Here is a 24,964-nt window from a genome sequence, read left to right as displayed (position 1 = left end):
CATCTCAGTACACAATAAAGCGGTCCTGGGGTTATCTGTACGGGATTTATGTTGGCTTGTTTTCATATTATTGCTTAACATTGACTTTAATTTTATGTGTTTTCACTCTGTTGTCTTCCAGTAAAAGGCGATGTATACATATGATTGGTAAATAAAATAAGTGACTACGTTTTCTGAGGGGAAGCCTCCATCACACTGGGGCAATGCGTCACAACTGGAGATATCATGGCATGGACATACACAGAGTTCACTGAAATAAATAATAATAATAATGTTATTGTTTATACCCCGCCCATCTGACTGGGTTTCCCCAGCCACCCTGGGCAGTTTCCAGCAAAATATAAAAAATAATAAAACGTCAGACATTAAAAACTTCACTGAACACGGCTGCCTTCGGATGTTTTTTGAAAAGTTGTCTAAACGTAGAATATTTGAAATAGTTGTCTTACAAAGTGACAAAGGTTTCCTTTTAATCTCCCCACCTTGCCCTGCACTACTCAATAGCGTACTTTCGAATCTGGATCATTTACACCTTTGTAATATGAGACAATGACTGGTGGGGAATTAACACAGGCTGGGTTTGCTGGCATGCAAGAATTTTTCCACACACAATAGTTGTGATTTGGTATTTATGAGCTTAACTTGGGCATAAAGGAAGAATGAAAAGTTCCAGGTGGCTCTCTCATTCTTTCATCTCTATCTTTTTTTGTAGATGGTTCTTTTTTTCAAAGTAGTGATTAATCAAATCACTATTGTTACTTCTATAGAGTAAAAGGGCCCCACTTCAGGAATCCGCTCTCACAAGTAACTTGCCTTAAGTAATTGTTAATGTAGTCTCTGGGAACTCCAGTTTGTAAAAATAATTGAACAATGAACCAAATGACAGGATTTTGCTGCTGAAGTAAACCAATATGTGACATCACTAGTACTCTTCCGAGAGTACGAAAATTAAAATTGTTGCACTTAAATCTCGCTTTTTTAAAGCACTTGGTATATATTACTTCACAACCCTGTAATACAGGCATGTATTATTGTCCCCATTTTACAGACGGGAGACTGAGGGACAGAGATTTGCCTAAGGCCTCCCGTTTGAAATCTGAACGAGGGAGTTCACAGTTCAGTCTCTTTACCACAGCATTGTATTATCCAGGCTGAATTAGAAGCTAGGTATAACTTGGGAGTTATACAAGAAACAAAAAAAGAAGAAGAAAAATTCCTTGTAACATACACTTTCCTCACAAAATATTTTAAGAATATAAGAACAGCCTGCTGGACCAAGTTAATGGCCAATCTAATCCACCATCCTGTACTCACAAGGGCCAACCAGATGCCTGTGGGAAAGCCACAAGCAGGATTCGAACACAAGAGCACTCTCCCCTCCTGCGGTTTCCAGCAACTGATATTCTGATGTGTTACAGTATAGGTAAAGCATAGCCTTCTTGGCCAGTAGCCACCGATGGAATTTGTCTAATCTTCTTTTAAAGCCATCCTAATTGGTGGCCTCCTGCCCACCTAGCAGTTCGAAAGCACGTCAAAGTGCAAGTAGATAAATAGGTACCACTCTGGCGGGAAGGTAAACGGTGTTTCTGTGTGCTGCTCTGGTTCGCCAGAAGCGGCTTAGTCATGCCGCTGTACGCCGGCTCCCTCAGCCAATAAAGTGAGATGAGCGCCACAACCCCAGAGTCGGTCAAGACTGGACCTAATGGTCAGGGGCCCCTTTACCCTTTATCTTTAATTGGTGGCCACCACTGTTTCCTGTGGCAGGGAGTTCCGCAGTTTAACTAGATTAAACTACAAAAGACTACAACAGCACCAGGTAGGTTCAAGGAATGCCTTCAACTACTGGGCAGTGGGTCTCTCTCCCCCCTACCCCCCCACCTCAAACATTCACAATTTCCTACAGATGGATAGGTTCAAGCTTCACTTATATGCACCACAAAATCGTTTGTCACTAATAATAATAATAATAATTTATTATTTATACCCCGCCCATCTGGCTGGGTTTCCCCAGCCATTCTGGGTGGCTTCCAACAGAATATTAAAATACAATAACCTATTAAACATTAAAAGCTTCTCTAAACAGGGCTGCCTTCAGATGTCTTCTAAAAGACTGGTAGTGGTTTTTCTCTTTGACATCTGGTGAGAGGGCATTCGACAGGGTGGGTGCCACCACCGAGAAGGCCCTCTGCCTGGTTCCCTGTAACTTGGCTTCCCGCAGCGAGGGAACCGCCAGAAGGCCCTCGGAGCTGGACCTCAGTGTCTGGGTAGAACAATGGGGGTGGAGATGCTCCTTCAGGTATACTGGACCGAGGCCATTTAGGGCTTTAAAGCTCAACACCAACACTTTGAATTGTGCTCAGAAACGTACTGGCAGCCAGTGTAGGTCTTTCAAGGCCAGTGTTATATGGTCTCGGTGGCCGCTCCCAGTCACCAGTCTATCTGCCACATTCTGGATTAGTTGTAGTTTCTGGGTTACCTTCAAAGGTAGCCCCACATAGAGCGCATTGAAGTAGTCCAAGCGAGAGATAACTAGAGCATGCACCACTCTGGCAAGGCAGTCTGTGGGCAGATAGAGTCTCAGCCTGCGTACCAGATGGAGCTGGTAGACAGCTGCCCTGGACACAGAATTGACCTGTGTCTTCATGGACAGCTGTGAGTCTAAAATGACTCCCAGGCTGCGCACCTGGTCCTTCAGGGGCACAGTTACCCTGTTCAGGACCAGGGAGTCCTCCACACCCACCCGCCTCCTGTCCCCCAAAAATAGTACTTCTGTCTTGTCAGGATTCAACCTCAATCTGTTAGCTGCCATCCATCCTCTAACTCAGGCTCTGGCCTCCTACTTTGAAAAGATAGGTGATGCTTCGCTAAGAATCTCACATATCACAGCCAAACAGCAAAACTACTGGAAAAAGTAGCAGCAGCGTAGATTGAAAGACGCACATCGCTCTCAGATCTAGGATTATCTTTTCACTATGGGAACTGAAAACCTAGCTGGTAAATTTACTCACAATTCAAAGTCCATCGCATCATAGTTTGATAAGACATCTGATAAGGTTGTGTATGTTATTGGGCATAGTCTCACCCAGTGCAAACTAGGGTGGCACCATTATGGAACTGCACACCTAAATCAGGATTAAGTCTACCCAGGTTCTTTAAAAACATATAGAGCCCTAGGAGGGAAGAAGAAGAAGAGGAGGAGGAGGAGGAGGAGGAAGAGGAGGAGGAAGAAGAAGACATGATGCTCTCTTCCCCACTTAATGTCCATCATCTCTACCACAAAGATTTTAATACCGATTAATTAAGTTGAAATTGTTGGCGCCGCTGGCTCTGTATTCACAGTACAAAACAGTGCATTTACAGCATCATTCCAGGATGGTTTGGGCTCAATTCTCCTGCTCAGTGGATGGCCATGCATGGATCAGCCTTACCTTCTCACAAAGTTGCTGCAAGGATAATAATAATAATAATAATAATAATAATAATAATATATTTATACCCTGCACATCTGGCTGGGTTTCCCCAGCCACTCTGGACAGCTTTCAACAGAATATTAAAATACAATACTGTAACCTATTAAACATTAAAAGCTTCCCTAAACAGGGCTGCCTTCAGATGTCTTCTAAAAGACTGGTAGTTGTTTTTCTCTCTGGTGGGAGGGCGTTCCACAGGACAGGTGCCACCACCGAGAAGGCCCTCTGCCTGGTTCCCTGTAACTTGGCTTCCCGCAGCGAGGGAACCGCCAGAAGGCCCTTGGAGCTGGACCTCAGTGTCCGGGTAGAACAATGGGGGTGGAGACGCTCCTTCAGGTATACTGGACCGAGGCCATTTAGGGCTTTAAAGGTCAGCAAACAATAACCTATTAAACATTAAAAGCTTTCCTAAACAGGGCTGCCTTGAGATGTCTTCTAAAACAGTGTTTCCCAACCTTTTTTGGGCAAAGGCACACCTGTTTCATGAAAAAAATCTCGAGGCACACCACCATTAGCAAATGTTTAAAAAATTAACTCTTTGCCTATATTGACTATATATAAAGTAACTCTCTTTAATAGGATTCAAATAAATACAGGATTAAATAAATACAGGATTAAAATACAACATTTAAACATCAAAATGCGGTTGAGTTGCAGAATTCTGCAAGCAGAATAAATTCCACAGCCCCGATGCATTGGCACCTCGTGCCGTTTGAGTTGCAGAATTTATTCAGCACACAGAAAATGGCCTTTTGGGGGGTGAATGTGGATGAAGCAGGAAGAGAACTTAAAAAAAAAGGCATGCATGAAATCTAGCCCCAAACACACACACGCACACTTTCCCCAAAGTGGTTGATGACGCAGGATATTTCCACATGCTTCAAAAATGCACATTAAATAAAATGAGAGAGAGGAGTGCACGCACTCACCTGCCAGCCTCGGAGCTGTGGAATGCAGCGACATGAAGCAGTCTGTGTCCTTCCAGGCGCCAACTCAGACCTGCCGTGCTGTTTCGTTCCCCCGGCGTCGCTGCCTTCATCCAGCCGGATGCCTCTCCTGCCCAAGGGACGTGTCAGCAGCCACCCGGCGCAGGACGGCCCCACTTCCTGCTGCCCACAAGGCTTTGGGGTGAGAAACACGGAGGGGCAGGAGAGTGGAGGTTCCCTTAACTGGAAAAAGCAGGGAGGCAGGCTGCTTGATGCCTGCTGAAGGGAATCCCGAAGGCGCGATCGCGCAGGCCCAGTAGCGAGCGGCGATGGGATGTGGTAGCAGCGGCGGCACACGAAGTCCCCCAGGCAGCGGAGCAGCTCGCCCGTCGAAGCCTGCACGAAGCCTGCCGCGGGGAGCCGGGGGCGGCGGCGCGGTTGCCGGGCAGCGGCGGGGGTGGTGGTGGCGGTGGCTGCTTGCCGCCCTCCTGGGCGGAGGCGGGCACGGTGGGCACCAGCACGGCCAAGGGCCCCTGCTTGGTGCCGTCGGATGTGGGAGCTCGCTCGCTCGCCGCCCCGCGTGTGCTCGCCGAGCATGCGCAGGCCCAGTAGCGAGCGGCGATAGGATGTAGCGAGCGGCGATGGGGCTAGCCGGAGAGGGCGAGCCCCCTCCGCTCCGGCCCTAAAAAGGGCAAGCCACGCCCCCTCCAGCCAGCCGATTGCCTGGCCAGGAGGCGTGGCCGGATGGGATTCCCCTGCTCTCGCGGGGGCTGAGATGGGATTCCCCACTCACGTGGGGGCGGATGGGATTCCCCGCTCACGTGGGGAAGGGCGTGATGCCCGCAACCCCACCTCCTGGGGCAGGCCCAGTAGCGAGCGGATGCGCAGGCCCAGTAGCGAGCGGCAATGGGATGTGGGAGCTCGCTCGCTCTCCGCACCGCATGTGCTCGCCGCCGCCGCCCCGCCTCTCACTGCCCGACTCGCCCGCCTCCACGGAACACAAGGCAAAGTTCCACGGCACACTAGTGTGCCGCGGAACACCGGTTGGGAAACACTGTTCTAAAAGTCTGGTAGTTGTTTTTCTCTTTTTTACATCTGGTGGGAGGGCGTTCCACAGGGTGGGTGCCACCACCGAGAAGGCCCTCTGCCTGGTTTCCTGTAACTTGGCTTTTCACAGTGAGGGAACTGCCAGAAGGCCCTTGGTGCTGGTGTCCGGGCAGAACAATGGGGGTGGAGACGCTCCTTCAGGTATACTGGACCGAGGCCGTTTAGGGCTTTAAAGGTCAGCACATCTTGATGAGAGATGCAAAAATGAGTAATACACAATCGGAGTTTATAGAATCCCTGTGCACTGAAACCTGCTCTTGGGTTTTCCATCCCAGGCCACGCCAACTGCTGCCAATGTGGTACCCTCCAGATGTTCTGAACTACAACTCCCATCGGCCACAGCCAGCACCAGCCACATGGGAGTTGTAGTCCAAAATATCTGGAGGGCATCAGGTTGGGCTACGCGGAATAAACACTGCCCAACGACTGCTTCCCCGAGTGTGTGGCTGTTGCAGGCTCAGAAGCCCAGGGAGCAAAGCTCGGATTAGTGGGCTTTCCCACCATTTGAATCCTGGCCAATCCGGCCAGCGTGAGTGGGCGGGGCTTGGGAGCAGACTGAAGTGGAGCAGGCTTCACTCTGGTCCACCCCCAGCCTATAAAGGCCGGCTGCACCCAACCCCAGGGACAGTCGAAGAACAAAATAGGTGAAAACACCCATCTACAACCAGGCCTTTGGCTGATAAATAGCTGATACCCCCTTTTAATATTTTGATGTATTTATGGGGGGATGGGGCTATTGGTCCCCCTCCTTGTTTTTATCACGTATTTAGTGCATTTATATTGTATTTTTATGTTGTGAACTGCCCTGAGATCTGCGGCTGAAGGGCAATATGCAAATTTAATTAATTAATTAATGGTGTTATTATTTATACCGCGCCCATCTGGCTGGGTTTCCCCAGCCACTCTGGGCGGCTTCCAGCATATATAAAAACATAATAGAATGTCAAACATGAAAAACTTCCCGATACAGGGCTGCCTTCAGATGTCTACTAAAAATTCAGATGCCTTCTAAAAATTATTTATTATTCAATAATAATACAAAAAAAAATACACAAAGTGCTCAACAACACAAGAATGTACAGCAGGAAACCCATATTCTTCCACAAAGTTATATAATAAACTGAAGGGACTTCCCGGAGATCTGTTGACGATGGAAGGTTACACCATTCAGAAGGGCTGAGGTTAAATAAAATTTTACACATTCCACCAAATCGATTCATACACAGAGCAGACTAGAACAAAAACTCAAAAAAGTTGTTTGTTCATATGTAACATAACTTTTGACCAAACTGCAACCTAGTTTTCTGGATCAGCTTGGCCTCTGAGTCTTTAGGTGGTGAGTCATCTTTAGATGGCTATTTAACACATTTTCATTGCAATTGATAGGACTGAACTGTCAAAACTGTAGCCCCTGACCCTGTAACAGCACCCAAACTCCAAGGCAACCTTTAGAGACATCTCTTCAACTTAAACATACTGGCCTCAAATGCCAAGTCACATTTACACCTCTGGGCCTCTTACATCAATCTATTTCACTAAACAGTGTTTAACAGAGCTTTTGCCTGACTGCGTCACTGCAGACACCTTCAATTTCTGCAAGTCAATTTCATAACCCTGTTTCAGCAATCCTATTATTATAGACAATCAGGGCTTTTTATTTGAATCCAGGCTTAGGTAGTTTTCCTTGCCAGGCTTCCCAACGGAACCTGAGAAGCATGGAATACAAAAGTGCCTCTAAGCATGTGCAGAGTGATTTCCTCTCATTTGCAAATAATTACAACCATCAACTGAAACTCGCAGGAATTTGGGACGGTGCTTCCGGCTTCGAAAGAACAACTTCAGGTAACCTTGAGGCCTGTTAAATTACGGCCCTGTAATCCGTCACTTTTCTCCCAGCCCAGCTCACTTCCAGTGAAGCAGCAAAAGGACAACAGGCAGGTAGGTAAAATGCGGAAGGGATCTGTAACCCTCATGCACACACCCCATATTGATGTTAAAATCAGCCACTTTGTCTGCCCCTAAGTACCATATTTTTTGCTCTATAGGACGCACTTTTCCCCTCTAAAAATGAAGGGGAAATGTGTGTGCGTCCTATGGAGCGATTGCAGGCTCCTTGGCTTCAGCGAAAGCAACGTGAAGCCTCCAAAGCGCAGAGGGAGCGCTCCCTCCGCGCTCCGCAGGCTACGCGTTGCTGTCACAGAAGGCTGGAGAGCGAGAGGGGTCGGAATAGCAGCCTGAAGCCTTTGGAGTGCAGTGGGACCTGCTCTCCAAAGGCTTCGGGGATAGCTGCGCAAAGCGCTCTGTCTCACTGTTCTAGCTTCGGGATTAGCGGCGCAAAGCCTCCGCAGGGCAGCGGGGTGCCTTCATCCCGCTGCCCTCCGGAGGTTTCGCGGGCTGTCCCAGTGCCCTGCGGAGGCTTCGCGCAAAGCTATCCCAGCGGTTATCCCAGAAGCCAGAACAGCAAGAGGCTATCCCAGAAGCCAGATCCCTCTTGCCGTTCTGGCTTCTGCAATTCAGATTATTATTTTTTCTTGTTTCCTCCCCCCCAAACTAGGTGCATCTTATCGTCTGGTGTGTCATATAGAGCGAAAAATACAGTAGAAGTCAGTTCAGCAGATTTCCCACCACTGCTTCTCTATGCCAGCAGAAGCTTCACCTGTTGAATTTCTCCCGGTCACACATTTGTTAAAGAGACAGGAGCTCTGCCTGGGCAGGGGGGTGGGGGCAGCCAGAGAGAAAGAAAAGTGGCCACCTTTCTCACAGAACAGCCTCTACATTTTCAAGTTTCACTAGAAAAGCCCCGAGACAGCAGGTGAATCATTTGTAGGACACAGAACATACTATGAGATTTAAACCGTACACCTCCCACGTCATGCGCAGGGCTTTAAGCCAACTCTTTTCATGCTCCAGGCGGCCTTTCTTAATTTTTAATCTCAAGGCCTCAACTTTGAAGCGACACCTCTTAACAGAACGTCCTTACCTCCCCAGCCAAGGTTTCAAAACTCCAGCCAAGCCTGGGTAAAGTCTCTATTTGTGGCAGGATGCAAACTTGTCTCAGGGAGCCCGGACGATTTCTCCTGCTGTCATTACCGGGAGACTTGTTTGTCCACTTTATGGGCCCTAAAGAATCATTGCAGCCGGCCACCTGGATTCCTGAGATTTCCACCTCCCTCCTCCCGAGCCATTGTGTACGCAGGTTCCAGATTCAACTCTCCCTTCTTCTCGGCGCTGAGTTCAGCAAAGATTGCTTTACCTTACAGAATCCGGAGGAGAGCCTTGTCAACAGCCATGCTTGTTTGGAGAGGTGCTGAAAGAGGCGAAGGCAGCAGTGGCGGCAAAGCAGTGATCATCTCAAACACGTTTACGGGAAAGGAAGGAAGGGAGGACGACTGAGCAGGCTGTTGCTGGTACATAAGGGAACTAACTGGAGGCCGGCAAATCAGTAGCAGGCCAATGAGGCAGGTGGATTCTGTCTGCTGCCTGCCGGCGCTCAGGAGAGCCAACTGTTGAATGCTGCTCTTAGATTACTGCTCTACCTGCCAATTGTCAGCAGGCCGGGCTGCAGACAAGGACTGAAGCAGATGGAAAAAAACGGGAAGTGGCGGGGGAGTGTGAGTCAGCTTTTGCCAGGAGTTTTGGGGAATGCAATTATGCCACACACAGAGACAGGAGAGAGGTTGGAACAGAAGTAAATCCCGAACAAGCAAACACACCGGAGAAATGCAGCGCTGCAATATGATATAATAATAATAATAATAATAATAATAATAATAATAATAATAATAATATATTATTTGTACCCCGCCCATCTGGCTGGGTTTCTCCAGTCACTCTGGGCAGCTTCCACAAAGACAAAAAATACACTAAGATGTCACACATTAAAAACTTCCCTGAACAGAACTGCCTAAAGATGTCTTCTGAATGTCAGGTAGTTGTTTATCTCTTTGACATCTGATGGGAGGGCATTCCACAGGGCGGGCGCCACTACCGAGAAGGCCCTCTGCCTGGTTCCCTGGAGCTTTGCTTCTCACAATGAGGGAACTGCCAGAAGCCCCTCGGCGCTGGATCTCAGCGTCCGGGCAGAACGATGGGGATGGAGACGCTCCTTCAGGTATACTGGGCCGAGGCCATTTAGGGCTTTAAAGGTCAACACCAGCACTTTGAATTGTGCTCGGAAATGTACTGGGAGCCAATGTAGGTCTTTTAAGACCGGTGTTATGTGGTCTCGGTGGCCGCCCCCAGTCATCAGTGCAGGCACCAATCAGAATAGCCAAAAAACATTTGAAAACTGTTGAAAAACTTACTTCCAGGGTTTCGGCATTTGAGAATCAAGGCGTTTGAGAACCAAGGTACCACTGTACTAATATAGATATAGATGATATATAGATAGATAGATGATAGATAGATGATAGATAGATAGATGATAGATGATAGATAGATGATAGATAGATGATAGATAGATAGATGATAGATGATAGATAGATAGATAGATAGATAGATAGATAGATAGATGATAGATAGATAGATAGATAGATAGATAGATAGATAGATAGATGATAGATAGATAGATAGATAGATAGATAGATAGATGATAGATAGATAGATGATAGATGATAGATAGATGATAGATAGATGATAGATAGATGATGATAGATGATAGATATAGATAGATATAGATAGATAGATAGATAGATAGATAGATAGATAGATAGATGATAGATAGATAGATAGATAGATAGATATAGATAGATAGATAGATGATAGATAGATGATAGATAGATAGATAGATAGATAGATAGATAGATAGATATAGATAGATAGATAGATATAGATAGATGATAGATAGATAGATAGATGATAGATAGACAGATAGATAGATAGATGATAGATAGATAGATAATGTGTGAACACCATTATGTCTGTCATTGCACACAACTGCCACCAGATTTACATTGTGGATTTTCAAAACCTAGCCATAGAAAAGTGATCATGTGTACACTTCCCATTTGGCAGCTTTCTATGTTTACCCAAGGATCTTCTGAATGAAGACTCTTTGTCTTTAGACTAACTAGCCAAAGGCTTTGTGATTCTGTGTACCACGGCCTTTGTGACAGAAGTATTACAAATGGTTCCAACCAGACCCAACAATGTGAAGCCAATGCATCTAAAAGTTCACATTTAAAGCTTCCGGTCTGATGAAATGTCTCTGCAGCACCACCCATAGAATGGCGGGGAAAGAGAAGAAGATGATTAATGCTGCACAAAACTAACTCGAGCAGAACATTAGCATCCGCTGCTGCGGCAAGCCTTACAAAGCTACGACTGGATTCATAATCACTGGAACCAAATCCATCTGCTAATTGATTTCATTCACAAAAGTGGGATTTAGTTGATTTACTTTCTTGGCACTGTGTGCCAAAGCTCACATGAAGTGACATTAATGCCACAGCAAAATTAAAGGCGGGGGGGGGGGAGAGAGAGATTAGGTTAACATGGTTTGTGAACTATTATTCTGGCATCTTGCTTTTTTTGTAAAAATGCCAGATACTCTTGAGGCATAATCCATTAACTCCTGGTAATGAAAGAATAAATGCAATACCTGACTGAAGAATGCTAAAAAGCGGCAGGAATCTTTCCTTTGATTCAGAGGGACTCTGGCTGTTAAGCTTCCTTTTCCTCCTTTAACTCCTATGCAGTGGTACCTCGGGTTACATACGCTTCAGTTTACATACGCTTCAGGTTACAGACTCTGCTTACCTAGAAATATTACCTCAGGTTAAGAAGTTTGCTTCAGGATGAGAACAGAAATCGTGCTCCGGCAGCAGTGGGAGGCCCCATTAGCTAAAGTGGTACCTCAGGTTAAGAATAGTTTCAGGTTAAGAACGGACCTCCGGAATGAATTAAGTACTTAACCCAAGGTACCACTGTATCAGGGGTAGGCAACCTAAAGCCCGGGGGCTGGATCCGGCCCAATCGCCTTCTAAATCTGGCCCATGAACCGTCCGGGAATCAGCGTATTTTTACATGAGTAGAATGTGTCCCTTTATTTAAAATGCATCTCTGGGTTATTTGTGGGGTCTGCTTGGTGTTTCTACATGAGTAGAATGTGTGCTTTTATTTAAAATGTATCTCTGGGTTATTTGTGGGGCATAGGAATTCGATCATTATTTTTTTTCAAAATATAGTCCAGCCCACCACATGGTCTGAGGGACGATGGACAGGCCCACGGCTGAAAAAGTTTGCTGACCCCTATCCTTCTCCAGGTGCCAATACTTATGTAGGCCAAAACAGCACCATCCATTCACAAGAGACTTGGGTGAACCTCCAGGTTTCCAGAAGTATGAGAGAAAACTCCAGAAAATAAATCCTAAGTGATGAGGCGAGAAAACAGGAAGCCTGAACCAAGTGCTCTAGGCAGGGCACACTTTTCTAAAAACCATCTGCTTCACCAAAACAATCCCACGGCCATTTTAGGAAACAAATCCCCTGCACCCCGAAAGCTACAGGAGTGCCAACTTGGACCCACGACCGTGGGTAACCTGCTGCGTGCATGGCTCTGGCACCAAAATTTGCAAGTGCCTGGCCCCTTCATGGGGAATTTTGTGGGTGCTCGGGCACCCGGGGCCCCAGGGAGTTGGCACCTATGGAAAGCTACAATACCAAGAGCGTGTGCAGAGGAGGGCAACTAAGATGATCAAGCACCTAGAAGCCAAGCCCTACGAGGAACGGTTGAAGGAGCCAGGTGTGTTTAGCCTGGAAAAGAGGCAAGTGAGAGGATAAAGGTAAAGGTAAAGGGACCCCTTACCATTAGGTCCAGTTGTGGCCAACTCTGGGATTGCGGCGCTCATCTCGCTTTATTGGCCGAGGGAGCCGGCGTACAGCTTCCAGGTCATGTGGCCAGCATGACTAAGCCGCTTCTGGCGAACCAGAGCAGCGCACGGAAATGCCATTTACCTTCCCGCTGGAGCGGTACCTGTTTATCTACTTGCACTTTGACATGCTTTCGAACTGCTAGGTTGGCAGGAGCTGGGACCGAGCAATGGGAGCTCACCCCCTCACAGGGATTTGAACCGCCGACCTGCTGATCGGCAAGCCCTAGGCTCTGTGGTTTAACCCACAGCGCCACCTGCGTCCCAAGTGAAAGGATAGCCATCTTCAAATATCCCAACGGCTATCACATGGAAGGTGGAGCAAGCTTGTTTTCTGCTGCTCTTGAGGGCAGGACTCGAACCAAGTTACAAGGAGATTCAGACTAAATATCAGGAAGAACCCTCTGACAGTAAGAGCTGTTCTACAGTGGAATGGACTCCCTCAGAAGGTGGTGGACTCTCCTTCCTTGGAGGTTTTTAAGCAAAGGTTGGGTGTCCATCTGTCATGGATGCTTTAGTTGAGATTACTGCATTGCAGGGGGTTGGGCTAGATGGCCGGTGGGGTCCCTTCCAATTCTACAGTCTATGATGGTATGTGTGGCGTTTGCCTGTTCTTTTGAACATGCCTGTACAGGGGGAGAGAAAGAGTTAATAGTTGGACCAATAGAAAAGCTAGAGGCGGAGCCTACCTGTTTATAAAAGGGCTTAGCCCGAGGTTTAGTTAGTTAGTTGGTTGGTTGGGAAAAGGTGGTTGGGAAAGCAGTTGGCAGACAGATGGAAATAGAGAGACAGTTAGTGCAGTTGGTTCTTGTGTGAGGGGAGGTAGAAGAGTCAGAGACAGAATAAAATAAGACTAAAATAAGGTTAAAGGGTATCAGCGTTTCAAATGCATTTAAAGTTTGTTTGTGTCTGCAATAAACTACAATCTTCATTGTTAAGAAGAACCTGACTGAGACTAAGTGATTTACCGGGAGGACCTGGTTGGTGGCAGCAGATTAGAGGTGTACGGTCAATAGTCCATGAGACGACCGGGGGCTCCGTACGAACGCCACAGTATGACTCTAAGAAAAAATGCGAGATGAATTCTTCTTGACATCTAATTTTATAAATGGGAGAATTGGGGCAGAGGCAGAGGGGAGTAGAGGTGCCCCCAGTCATGTGAGGTCTCCTGACTGCAAGCTGAATTGGTATAGCCCAGACCAGACACAAGCTGACTACATGAGTGTTTCTCCACAAGCCATAAATATTTGGCTTTTCAGGTAGTTATATATTCACTGCAGACATGGGTGGCACTATGGTATAAACCACTGAGCCTCTTGTACTTGCCAGTCAGAAGGTTGGCGGTTCAAATCCCCGCAACAGGGTGAGCTCCCGTTGCTCTGTCCCAGCTCCTGCCAACCTAGCAGTTCGAAAGCACGCCAGTGCGAGTAGATAAATAGGTACCGCTGTGGCGGGAAGGTAAATGGTGCTTCTGTGCATTCTGGTTTCCGTCATGGTGTTCCGTTGCACCAGAAGTGGTTTAGTCATGCTGTCCACATGACCTGGAAAGCTGTCTGCAGACAAACGCCGGCTCCCTCAGCCTGAAAAGCGAGGTGATCACCGCAACCCCAAAGTCGCCTTTGACTGGACTGAACCATCCAGGGGTCCTTTACCTTTACCTTATACCTGCTGTGCTAAGTTACTGCTTGGGAAATGGTCCTTCATTCAAAGTCCATTGAGATTCCCGCTTGCCCTGCTTTGCATGACTGCTGAAACATGATAAAAATCTGTTCTCCCTCACGAGTTGCAGATTACAACACCGCTCTGCGGTGGCAACATGATCAGCCCCAGAGGGGAGTGGGGGGTTGGGTAGCTGGATGCACATCGCTGCTTGTGGGCCTTATATATATTTATCCCATCCATCAAATGGACGTCAGCCTTTGCCCCTATTCATTTTTATCTACTGTTTCCTTTGCATGCCTTCCAATAACTGTTGTGCGCTTATGGTGACCTGAGAACTCACCTGAGTCAGCTTTGGTTTCCCCCTTTGAGAGAAACCGAGGTCTGGGAGTGACTTGTCGGCTATATTGCGGAAAGTTCATGTTCCCCTATCATAAAATGCATGGTAGAGGCCAAGTGAACTGTACGGCAATAAATTAAACCAGTAAAACAATATAATAAATGCACTGAAGGGTAGAAGGCAGGGCAATTTGAAAGAAAAGTCAGGCCACTGAGATTTTAAGTGTATGAGGATCATAGGCAGACTTACTAAGAGGTGCTTATTTCTTCACAGCTAAACAGTATCAGTGAGCAGCACTGAGATACGTAAACTGCTCATCAAACCAGAGCCTCTTACTAGAATTCAGAGGACGCAAGTGGCGCTGTGGTCTAAACCACTGAGCCTCTTGGACGTGCCAACCAGAAGGTCGGCGGTCCGAATCCCCGCAACAGGGTGAGCTCCCGTTGCTCTGTCCCAGCCCCTGCCAACCTAGCAGTTCGAAAGCATGCCAGTGCAAGTAGATAAATAGGTACTGCTGCAGCAGGAAGGTAAATGGTGTTTCTGTGCACTGCTCTGGCTTCCGTCATGGTGTTCCGTTGAGCCAGAAGCGGTTTAGTCCTGCTGGCCACATGACCTGGAAAGCTGTCTGTGGACAAACGCCGGCTCCCTTGGCCTGAAAGCAAGATGACCGCCGCAACCCCATAGTCGCCTTTGACTGGACTTAATCGTCCAGGTGTCCTTTACCTTTAACTTGAGTAGAATTCCACCCCCTCTGTGAATTTCTCCCTTATGTTCACCAGATTATATATGCTGGTGAATTTTCATGAAGACTTAATTTTAATGCAAACTGATTGGAATATGGCAAACTGAAAGAAACCAAGATTGACAGATTGGACCCTCCCTAGCTTTTACTGGTGATCAATCCAGCATCCATGGTCTACTTATCACACTACTCAGCGAACATGACGCAAGCATTTTTGTTTATACATGGAGGTTTATCTGTCTAGAAAGAGCCAACTCCCAAACCCGCAAAACACACTTCCGCTTTATTGCTTCTGTCTGAACAGTCAAATGTGAGGAAGTAACAAATGAATCTCATCGCATCCTGGCAAAAGTATCTTCTGTGAGAACAGAAGTTCAAGCAAGTTAAGGGCTTATTAAACCAACTGTTCTTTTGTGGATCATAGCCAAAACGTACTGAATGTAGGAGAGGTGTTTTGCTGTTTTTTGTCAACGTACAGGGTACCGTATTTTTCTCTCTATAAGACACACTTTTTCCCCTCAAAAAATTAAGGGGAAATGTGTGTGTGTGTTATGGAGTGAATGCAGGCTCCATGGCTTCAGCGAAAGCAACGCAAAGCCTCCGAAGCACAGCAGGAGCGCTCCCGCCGCGCTCCGGAGGTTTCACATTGCTTTCGCCGAAGCCTGGAGAGCTTTGTGTTACTTTAGCTGAAGCCAATCCCTCTTGCTCTCCTGGCTTCGCTTCGCTGGAGAGGTGCTGTGCAGCTCTGCGCGGCGAAAAATATGGTAACTAGCAATAGCTTCTAAGGTCATATCCACGCCATGTGTTTAAAGCACAATCAAGCCCCTTTGATTGTCAAGCAGAATCGTGGGACATGTAGTTTGCCGATGTCACAGAGTCACAATTCCCAGCTCTCTGAACAAACAACAACTCCCAGGATCCTCCAGGACTGTCAGAGTGGTATGGTAGTGCTTTTATTTATAAATCAGTATGGGAAGAGTAATGCTGACCCAGGTAGTGAAGGGGTGTGCAACTGACCAATGAAAGCAAATAAGCAAAAGCTGCTTCTTTTAGGGGAGAGGCCACAAACCAGTTAACAGGGCTAAAAGAGAATCTGGAAGGTGTCCCAGGCTCTGGAAATGGCCGCGCTGCTCAGGTGATGCTGATGGAATGTGAGCGGATTGTTCTCGCTGAAAGGAGTCAGCAAACCACTTGGGCTTGGCTAAAATCGGCACTGAAACTGCATGCATTCTGTTTTGTTTTGTTTTTGACCCGATTCTGACTCAGATAAGCCATTCTGGAAGCACAGTGTGCTCAGCCAGGTGAACTGCTCTGTCTCCGCCTGCAGAACTCTTGCTATAAAGTGTGGGCGGGGAAAGGGAACTTAGATCTAAAAATAGACCAAATTAAAAGGGGAAAAGGGAGGGGGAGGACAGAGCCCCATGCATGGCTTCTTTCTCATGGACTGCTAACCGCCGGTGATCAGGTCGTTAGAATCGGGGTGTGGACTGGGCGGGGGGTGTCTTTTTTTCTATAAATGGAAGAAACTGAAGATGCACAGAGATAGGAGCAACCGATGTCACACAATCACAGAACCATAGAATGGTAAAGCCGGAAGAGACCCAAGGGCAGGGGGAAAATTAGGCTTTATTTCACCCGGGTCAATGACCCAGTTTGGACCCCCCAGGGGGTATAGCGTGGGGGTGCCATGGCCCCAGGCGCACATTTTTGAGGGGGCACAATCAGGTGGCCCCATGACAGGCATGGAGCCCTGGCAGCTGAGGTGCAATGGCAAGCAGGTTGGTCTAGTGGGCAGGTGGATGGAGGCAGAGCGTGAGAAGCCTATTGGAGGTGGGTTTCATTCATATTCCACACAGGCTCCATGTGCACACACCCCTGGTGTACCCCCCACCCCAGCTGCCCAAGTCCATCAGGAGAAACAACACTTGCCCCGCCCCGGGCACCGGCAACCCACACTATGCCACTGCCTCCCCATGCATTTAGATATACACATACAGGCTGGGAACCTCACTGGCACCCCTCTGGAGGCTTTACCTGGGGCTAAAATAATAATAATACCAGGCTAGCCCCCCCCCCATAGCTATAGCACTGTCAATGGTCACCTGGTCCAACCCCCTACAATGTGGGAATCTCATCTAGATCATACATGACAGATGGCCATCCAACCTCTGCTTAAAAACCTCCACGGAAAGGATGTTGTGAATTATCAAGGAATTCATTTCAAAGATATGCTTCCTTGGGTGGCTGAGGTTTATAAGGAAATAATAAAGGTTTCAGCCTCAAGAACTCTGAGATCCCTGCCTTTTCTTCCTCAGTATGAATGGTATCATTGGGAAACACCAGGTGAGGCATAAAACCAACCAAGATTTACAGTCTGTGAGCCACAAAGCTTACTCGTAAGTAAGTGGCATACAGAACACAGGCTTCCTTTTGAGAAAAGGTGCACGAGATCAAGCTTCTAAGGCTGCAGTCCTATGGACATCTACCATGGATTTGGTGAGGCTTACGTCTGAGTAAACATGCACAGGATCAGCTGCTGGATTCTCCTTTTATTGCACCTCCACCCTCCTCTTTGAAGGAGAATTCTTTTTCTCCCCAACAGCCTGGACCTTCTCAATATGAGCAGTATTGCTGAGAGACACCAGGTAAGGAGGGATAAAGCCAGTACAGCACATGGCATTTCTGCCTGTTGTAGCATCATTAAGCGGCCGGCCTGCCAAGACCCTGAGCAATGTTCAAGTGGTCCATCGAAAGGAAAGTGTTGAAATCACTGCCATTATGTTTAGACTCATTCGCAGCTATCTGGATTGCATTTATGAAACAAAGAGGCTAGGTGAGCAACAATGATCCCTAGGTATTTGATAGCCACATAATTTTAGCAAGCACCACAAGAACTGTGACAGAATTGCAATGGTATGTGTCAGGGAACTGCCATCGGCTCAGGGGCGAGAGGGGAAAAGGCGGATGGATTACCGAGAGCCCCCAAAGATCGTGGGAAGCAGCACTTCCTCAGCGGAGGAAAGAAGCCACGCCTCTAGTGGGGAGGAGATGCAGAGCTTGGAGGATGCAAGGCGGTGCTAGGACACCTTGCCTGGGCAAAGCGGGGAGGAGGAAGGTCCCCCTTTACCCAAGCCTTCCTTGCGCAGTAGGCTTTCGCGCAGAGAGGGGAGGCGTAGACTGGGAGTCAAGAAACTACTCTGCTGGGGAAGATTTAAGGACCGCCCACTCTCAGATTCTGCCAGTGAATGAGCAAGACATGGAACAGAGGCGCTCTGAATTGTAAAGGTTTTTAGCACCAATAATAAAGCTTTAGAACAGACAAGTGAGGCATCTTGCCTGATTGCTCTCGAGCAACCACCCGATACCCCTTACAGTACGCAACAATCCTTTGCACCTCCATCGTGGCTTACGCTTACCTACCTGCGGACAAGCAGTTTCAATTTCTTGCACGAGCCTTTCACTAAGGAGATGGCTTTCTGCCTGGAGCTGCTGAGCTCCACCTCGTTGATGTTCACCACTTCATCTCCAGGCTGCAGCTGAGAGTTCAATAAATCTGCTTTCCCTCCTTCTTCAATCTGGATTGGGGGGGTGGGGGTGGGGGCACAAGGAGAGAAACGGAACAATGGTTTCAACAGGATTGCTTTTCGCCACGCGCTCCTTCCTCCCACCCTAGAGAAATTAATGAAATTGTTGTGGACGTTCAAACTTATTTCTACATGCCGCACGAATATAAAGTTGTTGTTCTCAGCCCTGCTGAAAGTTGACTCAGTTCTCAGCCCCAAAGCTCTTGCAAGATTTCCAGAAACAATATTTCATAGCCTCCTTTGGCAGGTTCCCCCCACCCTAGCGCTCAGTTGTTCCTACTGTTAGGAAGCACAAATCTCACAGGGAATTCTATCTGTCACCGGATCCTAATACAGTGGTACCTCGGGTTACATACGCTTCAGGTTACATACGCTTCAGGTTACAGACTCTGCTAACCCAGAAATAGTGCTTCAGGTTAAGCATTTTGCTTCAGGATGAGAACGGAAAACGTGCTCCGGCGGCGCAGCAACAGCAGGAGGCCTCATTAGCTAAAGTGGTGCTTCAGGTTAAGAACAGTTTCAGGTTAAGTACGGACCTCCAGAACGAATTAAGTACTTAATCTGAGGTACCACTGTACAGTATTGTCGGGTTCCAGTTGTGCCTCATTTGTTTCAGTACTTAAGAAATATCAGGAGATGGTGCAATGTATCTGTCAAGTTGAATTGTTCTACCCAGTTTAACAATTTTCTTTCTTTCTTTCTCTTTCTTTCTTTCTTTCTTTCTTTCTTTCTTTCTCAGAACCGTTTGTTTGCAAGGAAACAGCCTGAACCTTGAAACCAAAAGTCAACAAGACGCAGAAATCAGAATGTGCCAGGACTCCTCAACTTGGCGCTTCTGGCCTGAAGCGGAACAAAACTTCCTGAAACATATGCAATGTGGCCTGTCAGACTGTGGCCGGTGTTTTAGAACCAAGCTGTACGATCAAAAGAGTCATGTGGTAGGACTTCTTGTTGGGCTGTGCCAATTCAAACTGCAGGTGGGGGAAACTGCGAGGAGGAATCTGCAGGCAGATTAAGTGACACTGCACCATTGCATTTTGGCATGACTTTACTTACTGCAAAAAGTCCAATCTTTTTGGGGAAAGTGGGTTTGTTGAGTAAAGCTTCCCAATCAACTATAATTACGCAGTCTGAATTTGCTGATTAGTGACTGAATTGCACCAGAAAATTGTAACGGTCCAAAAGTACTCTTTGATAATACTTTATTTTATTAAATGTGTATACTACCCTTCATCTGAAGATCTTAGGGTGGTTCACAGCATAAAAAGGCAAAATAAAAACACAAAATACATAATAGAAACAAGAGCAAGAACAAAACAAAAGAATAACACCCCCCCAAAAAAAATAAACACACATACTTAAAAGGGTAAAGGATGTCTGTCAGTCAAAGGCCTGATTGAAGAGGAACATTCTCACCTGGTGCCTAAAGGTGTACAATGAAGGCACCAGGCGAACCTCCCTGGGGAGAGCATTCCACAAATGGGGAGCCACTACAGAAAAGGGCCGTTTTTGTGTTGCCATCCTCTGGACCTCTTGCGGAGGAAGCACATGAAGAAGGGCCTCAAAGGATGATCACACGGTCCAGGTCGGTTCATATGTTTAGGAGGCAAACAGTGAGCTTGAGAAGTTCCACACATTACACAAGAAAGCTGTGCATCAATATATCGCTTCAGTTTGGCTCCTATGTGTATACTGTATAAACCAGTTGTTTTTAATCCACCTGGATAAAAATATATAGTAAAGTTGAAGCTAGCCTGTCAAGCTGGTTGATCTGCTCCTGTGCTTTTTATTATTAAGAATCAATCATTCAATTGGCTTTTAGTGATGTCTCAAGGCAAATAAAATCAGCTAAAAAGAGTTTTAAAAATAGTAAAGGTTTCTGGTATTTGGGGCTTTGAGGAGAAACTCTCCTGCTGATTGCAGTGACCTATAGGATATATATGAGGGACGCGGGTGGCGCTGTGGGTTAAACCACAGAGCCTAGGACTTGCCGATCCGAAGGTCGGGGGTTGGAATCCCCACGACAGGGTGAGCTCCCGTTGCTCGGTCCCTGCTCCTGCCAACCTAGCAGTTCGAAAGCACATCAAAGTGCAAGTAGATAAATAGGTACTGCTCCAGCGGGAAGGTAAATGGTGTTTCCGTGCATTGCTCTGGTTCACCAGAAGCGGCTTAGTCATGCTGGCCACACGACCAGGAAGCTGTATGCCGGCTCCCTTGGCCAGTAAAGCGAGATGAGCGCTGCAACCCCAGAGTCGGCCACGACTGGACCTAATGGTCAGGGGTCCCTTTACCTATAGGATATATAAGGGATCTGTCGTGTTAAAGATCACCAAGGACTAGGGTTGAAGCTGAGCTGAAGTGCGTTCACTCAAAATTAGATCACCCCCTGGGTTTTCGACAGCATCTTTGAGCTTCCAGTGCACTGCAGTTGAAACAGGGCCATATTCTGAAAATAAACCTGGAAGAAGTACCGTATTTGCATTTAGGGTGTGGTGTCAACCCCAAGACAACAGCAGTGCTCAGATTCAGCAAGTGACGTCACACGATACACAACTCTACCTTCAGCCAACGTCACCATGATTGCAAAGGCAAACAAAAGCCCAGTGGGAGACACCACCCATTTCACCAAGCACCTGTTTCAACAGACAGACTGGGAAACAGTGAAACCAGGAAACATGAAACGCAGCACGCCAACATGAGACCTTGCCAGGAAAGAAAAGTAAAGAGTCGGGATTGGTCTTTTGATCTCAGGGTAGCAAGACTGGGGATACTGTCCAAGCGGTCAAGAGAAGGAAGTCTATTCTAGGCTTTGGGATTTAGGTGAGCATTAGCCTAAAAACCCGGGAATCCCACCAGTGGCGTAGCGTGGGGGTGCAGGGGGGGCCGGCCGCACTGGGCGCAACATCTGGGGGTTAGGGTTAGGGGGCGCAAATCCACAGGTTAGCGGGTGCAAATTACTTGCCTTGCCCCGGGTGCTGACAACCCACACTACGCCACTGAATCCCACAGGCTCCTGAGCAACCAATGGAATAATCCAGGGCAGCATCTAGAACTGATCACTGGATGTGAGAGATGCAAATTTAAATTCCTACTCAGTGTCAGGTGGCGGGTGTTGGGTAAAAAGGTAAAGGTAAAGGGACCCCTGACCATTAGGTCCAGTTGTGGCCGACTCTGGCGCTCATCTCGCTTTACTGGCCAAGGGAGCCGGCGTACAGCTTCTGGGTCATGTGGCCAGCATGACCAAGCTGCTTCTGGCAAACCAGAGCAGCGCATGGAAACACTATTTACCTTCCTGCCGGAGCAGTACTTGTTTATCTACTTGCACTTGACGTGCTTTCGAACTGCTAGGTTGGCAGGAGCGGGGACCGAGCAACAGGAGCTCACCCCGTCATGGGGATTTGAACAGCCAGCCTTCTGATTGGCAAGCCTTAGGCTCTGTGGTTTAACCCACAGCACCACCCGCGTCCCTCAGGTGTTGGGTACAGGTCTGCAATAACTCACAAGGTGTCCATGAAGTTAACTCTTTATTCAAAGAAACAAAACAGCTTAGGGCTGGTGAGCACAGCAACTCAATTTCATGGTGAGTTCCCGCACCTATTTTTCTTGAAAAAAAGCTCTGGTTTCCAAGACAACAATGCCCATTTACACCACAAAGAACTCATAACCCACCTACTTTCAGCAGCCAGAAACACCATAACCAGACACTGGAGAGACCTGTCAGGAGTAAGCATGGACCAATGGTACCAAATAGTATGGGAAACAGCCTTAGTAGAAAAATTAACTAATAAACTGAAACTGACACGGGGACAAACAGAAGAAGACACCTTCACCCCGGTATGGCTCCCCTTTATCACATACACAGCCCAACAGGACAATGACAATAATACACCAACAGCATACAAATCAATATGGCTAACCTGATCCAAAACACCCACCCACCTCACTCACACACGAAAACAAAGATCACCACAGCCAATCACAAACAATCACACCCTAGGCCAACCCCAACCTCTCTCACCACCAAAGGAACACAAGTGAACAACACAAGCACGCTGACACCAAACTCTACATACATTAAGCATAATAGAAACATAATAGAAACACCACTACCTGACCCCACCCCCATCCATCTCCCCTCCCTCCACCCCCCTTTCTTTTTTTTTCTTTCTTTTTTCTTCTCCCCGTAATGCCTCAACAAATGAAACAGATTTGTAAAAATGTTACATGGAGAAAAAAAAATACGAGGCATTACACTTACACTGTAAAATAAGAAAACCCTTAATAAAATATTTTTTAAAAAGAAAAGAAAAAAAGCACTGGTGGGAATGAGTTCCATAGTTTAACTATAAGAGCATTCATTGTTTTCAACAAGAACTACAGAGTTGACTGAGTCCGCTCTGGGCAAGTGCAGAGAGGGCAAGCTGAAGGAAATAGCTCAGTGGACATCTTTTGCAGCCAAAACTGCAAAGGAGGTGGTGATATCGGCGCACTGGAAGGAGACCTCAGAACATCTGGAGTACCACTAGATGCTAAAACAACATTCTGAACCAAAAGTTTCCACTTATCCCCAATGTGGATATGGTAATATCTGTTAACAGTTGTCTGCATTGTGTTTTCTGCAGATACACCGTAGTAAGGTAAGGAGACAGTGACATAAAACGATTTAGCTATTATATATTGTTGTTTAGTCGTTTAGTCATGTCCGACTCTTCGCGCCCCATGGACCAGAGCACGCCAGGCACTCCTGTCTTCCACTGCCTCCCGCACTTTGGTCAAACTCATGCTGGTAGCTTCGAGAACACTGTCCAACCATCTCGTCCTCTGTCGTCCCCTTCTCCTTGTGCCCTCCATCTTTCCCATCATCAGGGTCTTTTCCAGGGAGTCTTCTCCTCTCATGAGGTGGCCAAAGTATTGGAGCCTCAGCTTCACGATCTGTCCTTCCAGTGAGCACTCAGGGCTGATTTCCTTCAGAATGGAGAGGTTTGATCTTCTTGCAGTCCATGGGACTCTCAAGAGTCTCCTCCAGCACCATAATTCAAAAGCATCAATTCTTCGGCAATCAGCCTTCTTTATAGTCCAGTTCTCACTTCCATACATCACTACTGGGAAAACCATAGCTTTAACTATACGGACCTTTGTTGGCAAGGTGATGTATCTGCTTTTTAAGATGCTGTCTAGGTTTGTCGATTGCACTACTATATATACAAATGTGCAAATGAGATATTATCTATTTTGATTTTTTTGCTAAGTATTATATAGCAATCATAGGAAGCTACTTCATAAGGATTTGGACCATTTGTCCACCTAATTCAGTACTGTCTACTTTGACTAGCAGCAGATCTCCAGGATTTCAGAGAAGGGACCCTCTAGGTTCCACCTGGAGATGCCAGGGTTTGGACTAGGGAACCTTCTACATGCCAGGCCAATGCTGTGTATTATGAGTAACAGCCTCATAAATGCAACAAAATGGGAAATGCAACCTATAATTCCTGCATACCTTGAAATTTTGAAAGGAAATCTGATCTGGAAGGAAGAAGGAGTACTGAGGGCCACAGCAACTGCTCTTCTCTTCTCCAATCAGCACAAATGAACTGCTGGTGCTGATAATACACTATCTTCAGGAAATAGCTTTTTAAAAAAATAAAATAAAACTAAGATAATGAGAGAGCGACTTGTGTGGTTGCATGAAAAAGTTGCAGATTTATAATTGACTTTCTTTCACAGTGATCATGAAGACTAGAAACCTGCTAGAAAACAAAATTTGCTGCCGGCATCAAAGGTGTAAACAGGATTGTGCTTCCTTATCTGACTCCTTGTCATTCTTAATCCAATAGCAGAAAGAAGGCTTAGCCCTTAAGTTGATTTTCCACCTGCATGAGCAGTCATTTCTGGCTCCACGAGAGATTTCTATTTAGGAAGCAAAGAGAAGCTCCTTCTCTTCATCTCCTTACTAAACAAAGATTGAGCTATAAATATGAAAACAAGGAAAGCATCAAATGTTGAAGCAGCATTTCTTGCTCAATGACCAGGTAAGGTAATATATGTATTAACTCTGCTAAGACAATCAAACTGCCGCAGCAGCATAACACAAATTCTATATTTAGTAATTGATATGAAATTAAATATATTTGAATATATTTTGCTCCTGCTAGTCACAAGAAGCAGCAAATGGCTCTATAGGGCATCAAATTTCCTCACTAGAAATCTGGCCTGGCATCTGCATTCCGTATCAACACCAATTTTTGCCTGGCCTTTGAAAAGACAAAG

At 46.8% G+C, this 24,964-nt stretch overlaps 1 protein-coding gene and 1 long non-coding RNA gene across 3 annotated transcripts in view; both read right to left on the bottom strand.

Annotated features, from left to right (window-relative positions):
* Positions 1 to 24,964, bottom strand: part of LOC309377872 — a 239,761-nt gene that overhangs the window by 152,974 nt on the left and 61,823 nt on the right. The gene's annotated exons all lie outside the window — the stretch shown is intronic.
* Positions 1 to 24,964, bottom strand: part of SHROOM3 (shroom family member 3) — a 222,781-nt gene that overhangs the window by 152,974 nt on the left and 44,843 nt on the right. Inside the window, exon 2 of one of the 2 annotated variants that reach the window (XM_081924742.1) lies at positions 18,534 to 18,688. In XM_081924742.1, coding sequence (XP_081780868.1) covers positions 18,534 to 18,688 — 155 coding nt within the window. Of the gene's footprint in view, positions 1 to 8,756; positions 9,007 to 18,533; positions 18,689 to 24,964 lie in introns of those variants that run through there. The other variant, XM_081924746.1, reaches the window with a different exon arrangement.

This window comes from Podarcis melisellensis, assembly GCF_964234715.1.
Source record: "Podarcis melisellensis genome assembly, chromosome: 9".
NCBI lineage: Eukaryota > Metazoa > Chordata > Lepidosauria > Squamata > Lacertidae > Podarcis > Podarcis melisellensis.
Note: the sequence above shows the minus strand (reverse complement) of the source record. Positions and strands in the feature narration are given on the sequence as shown.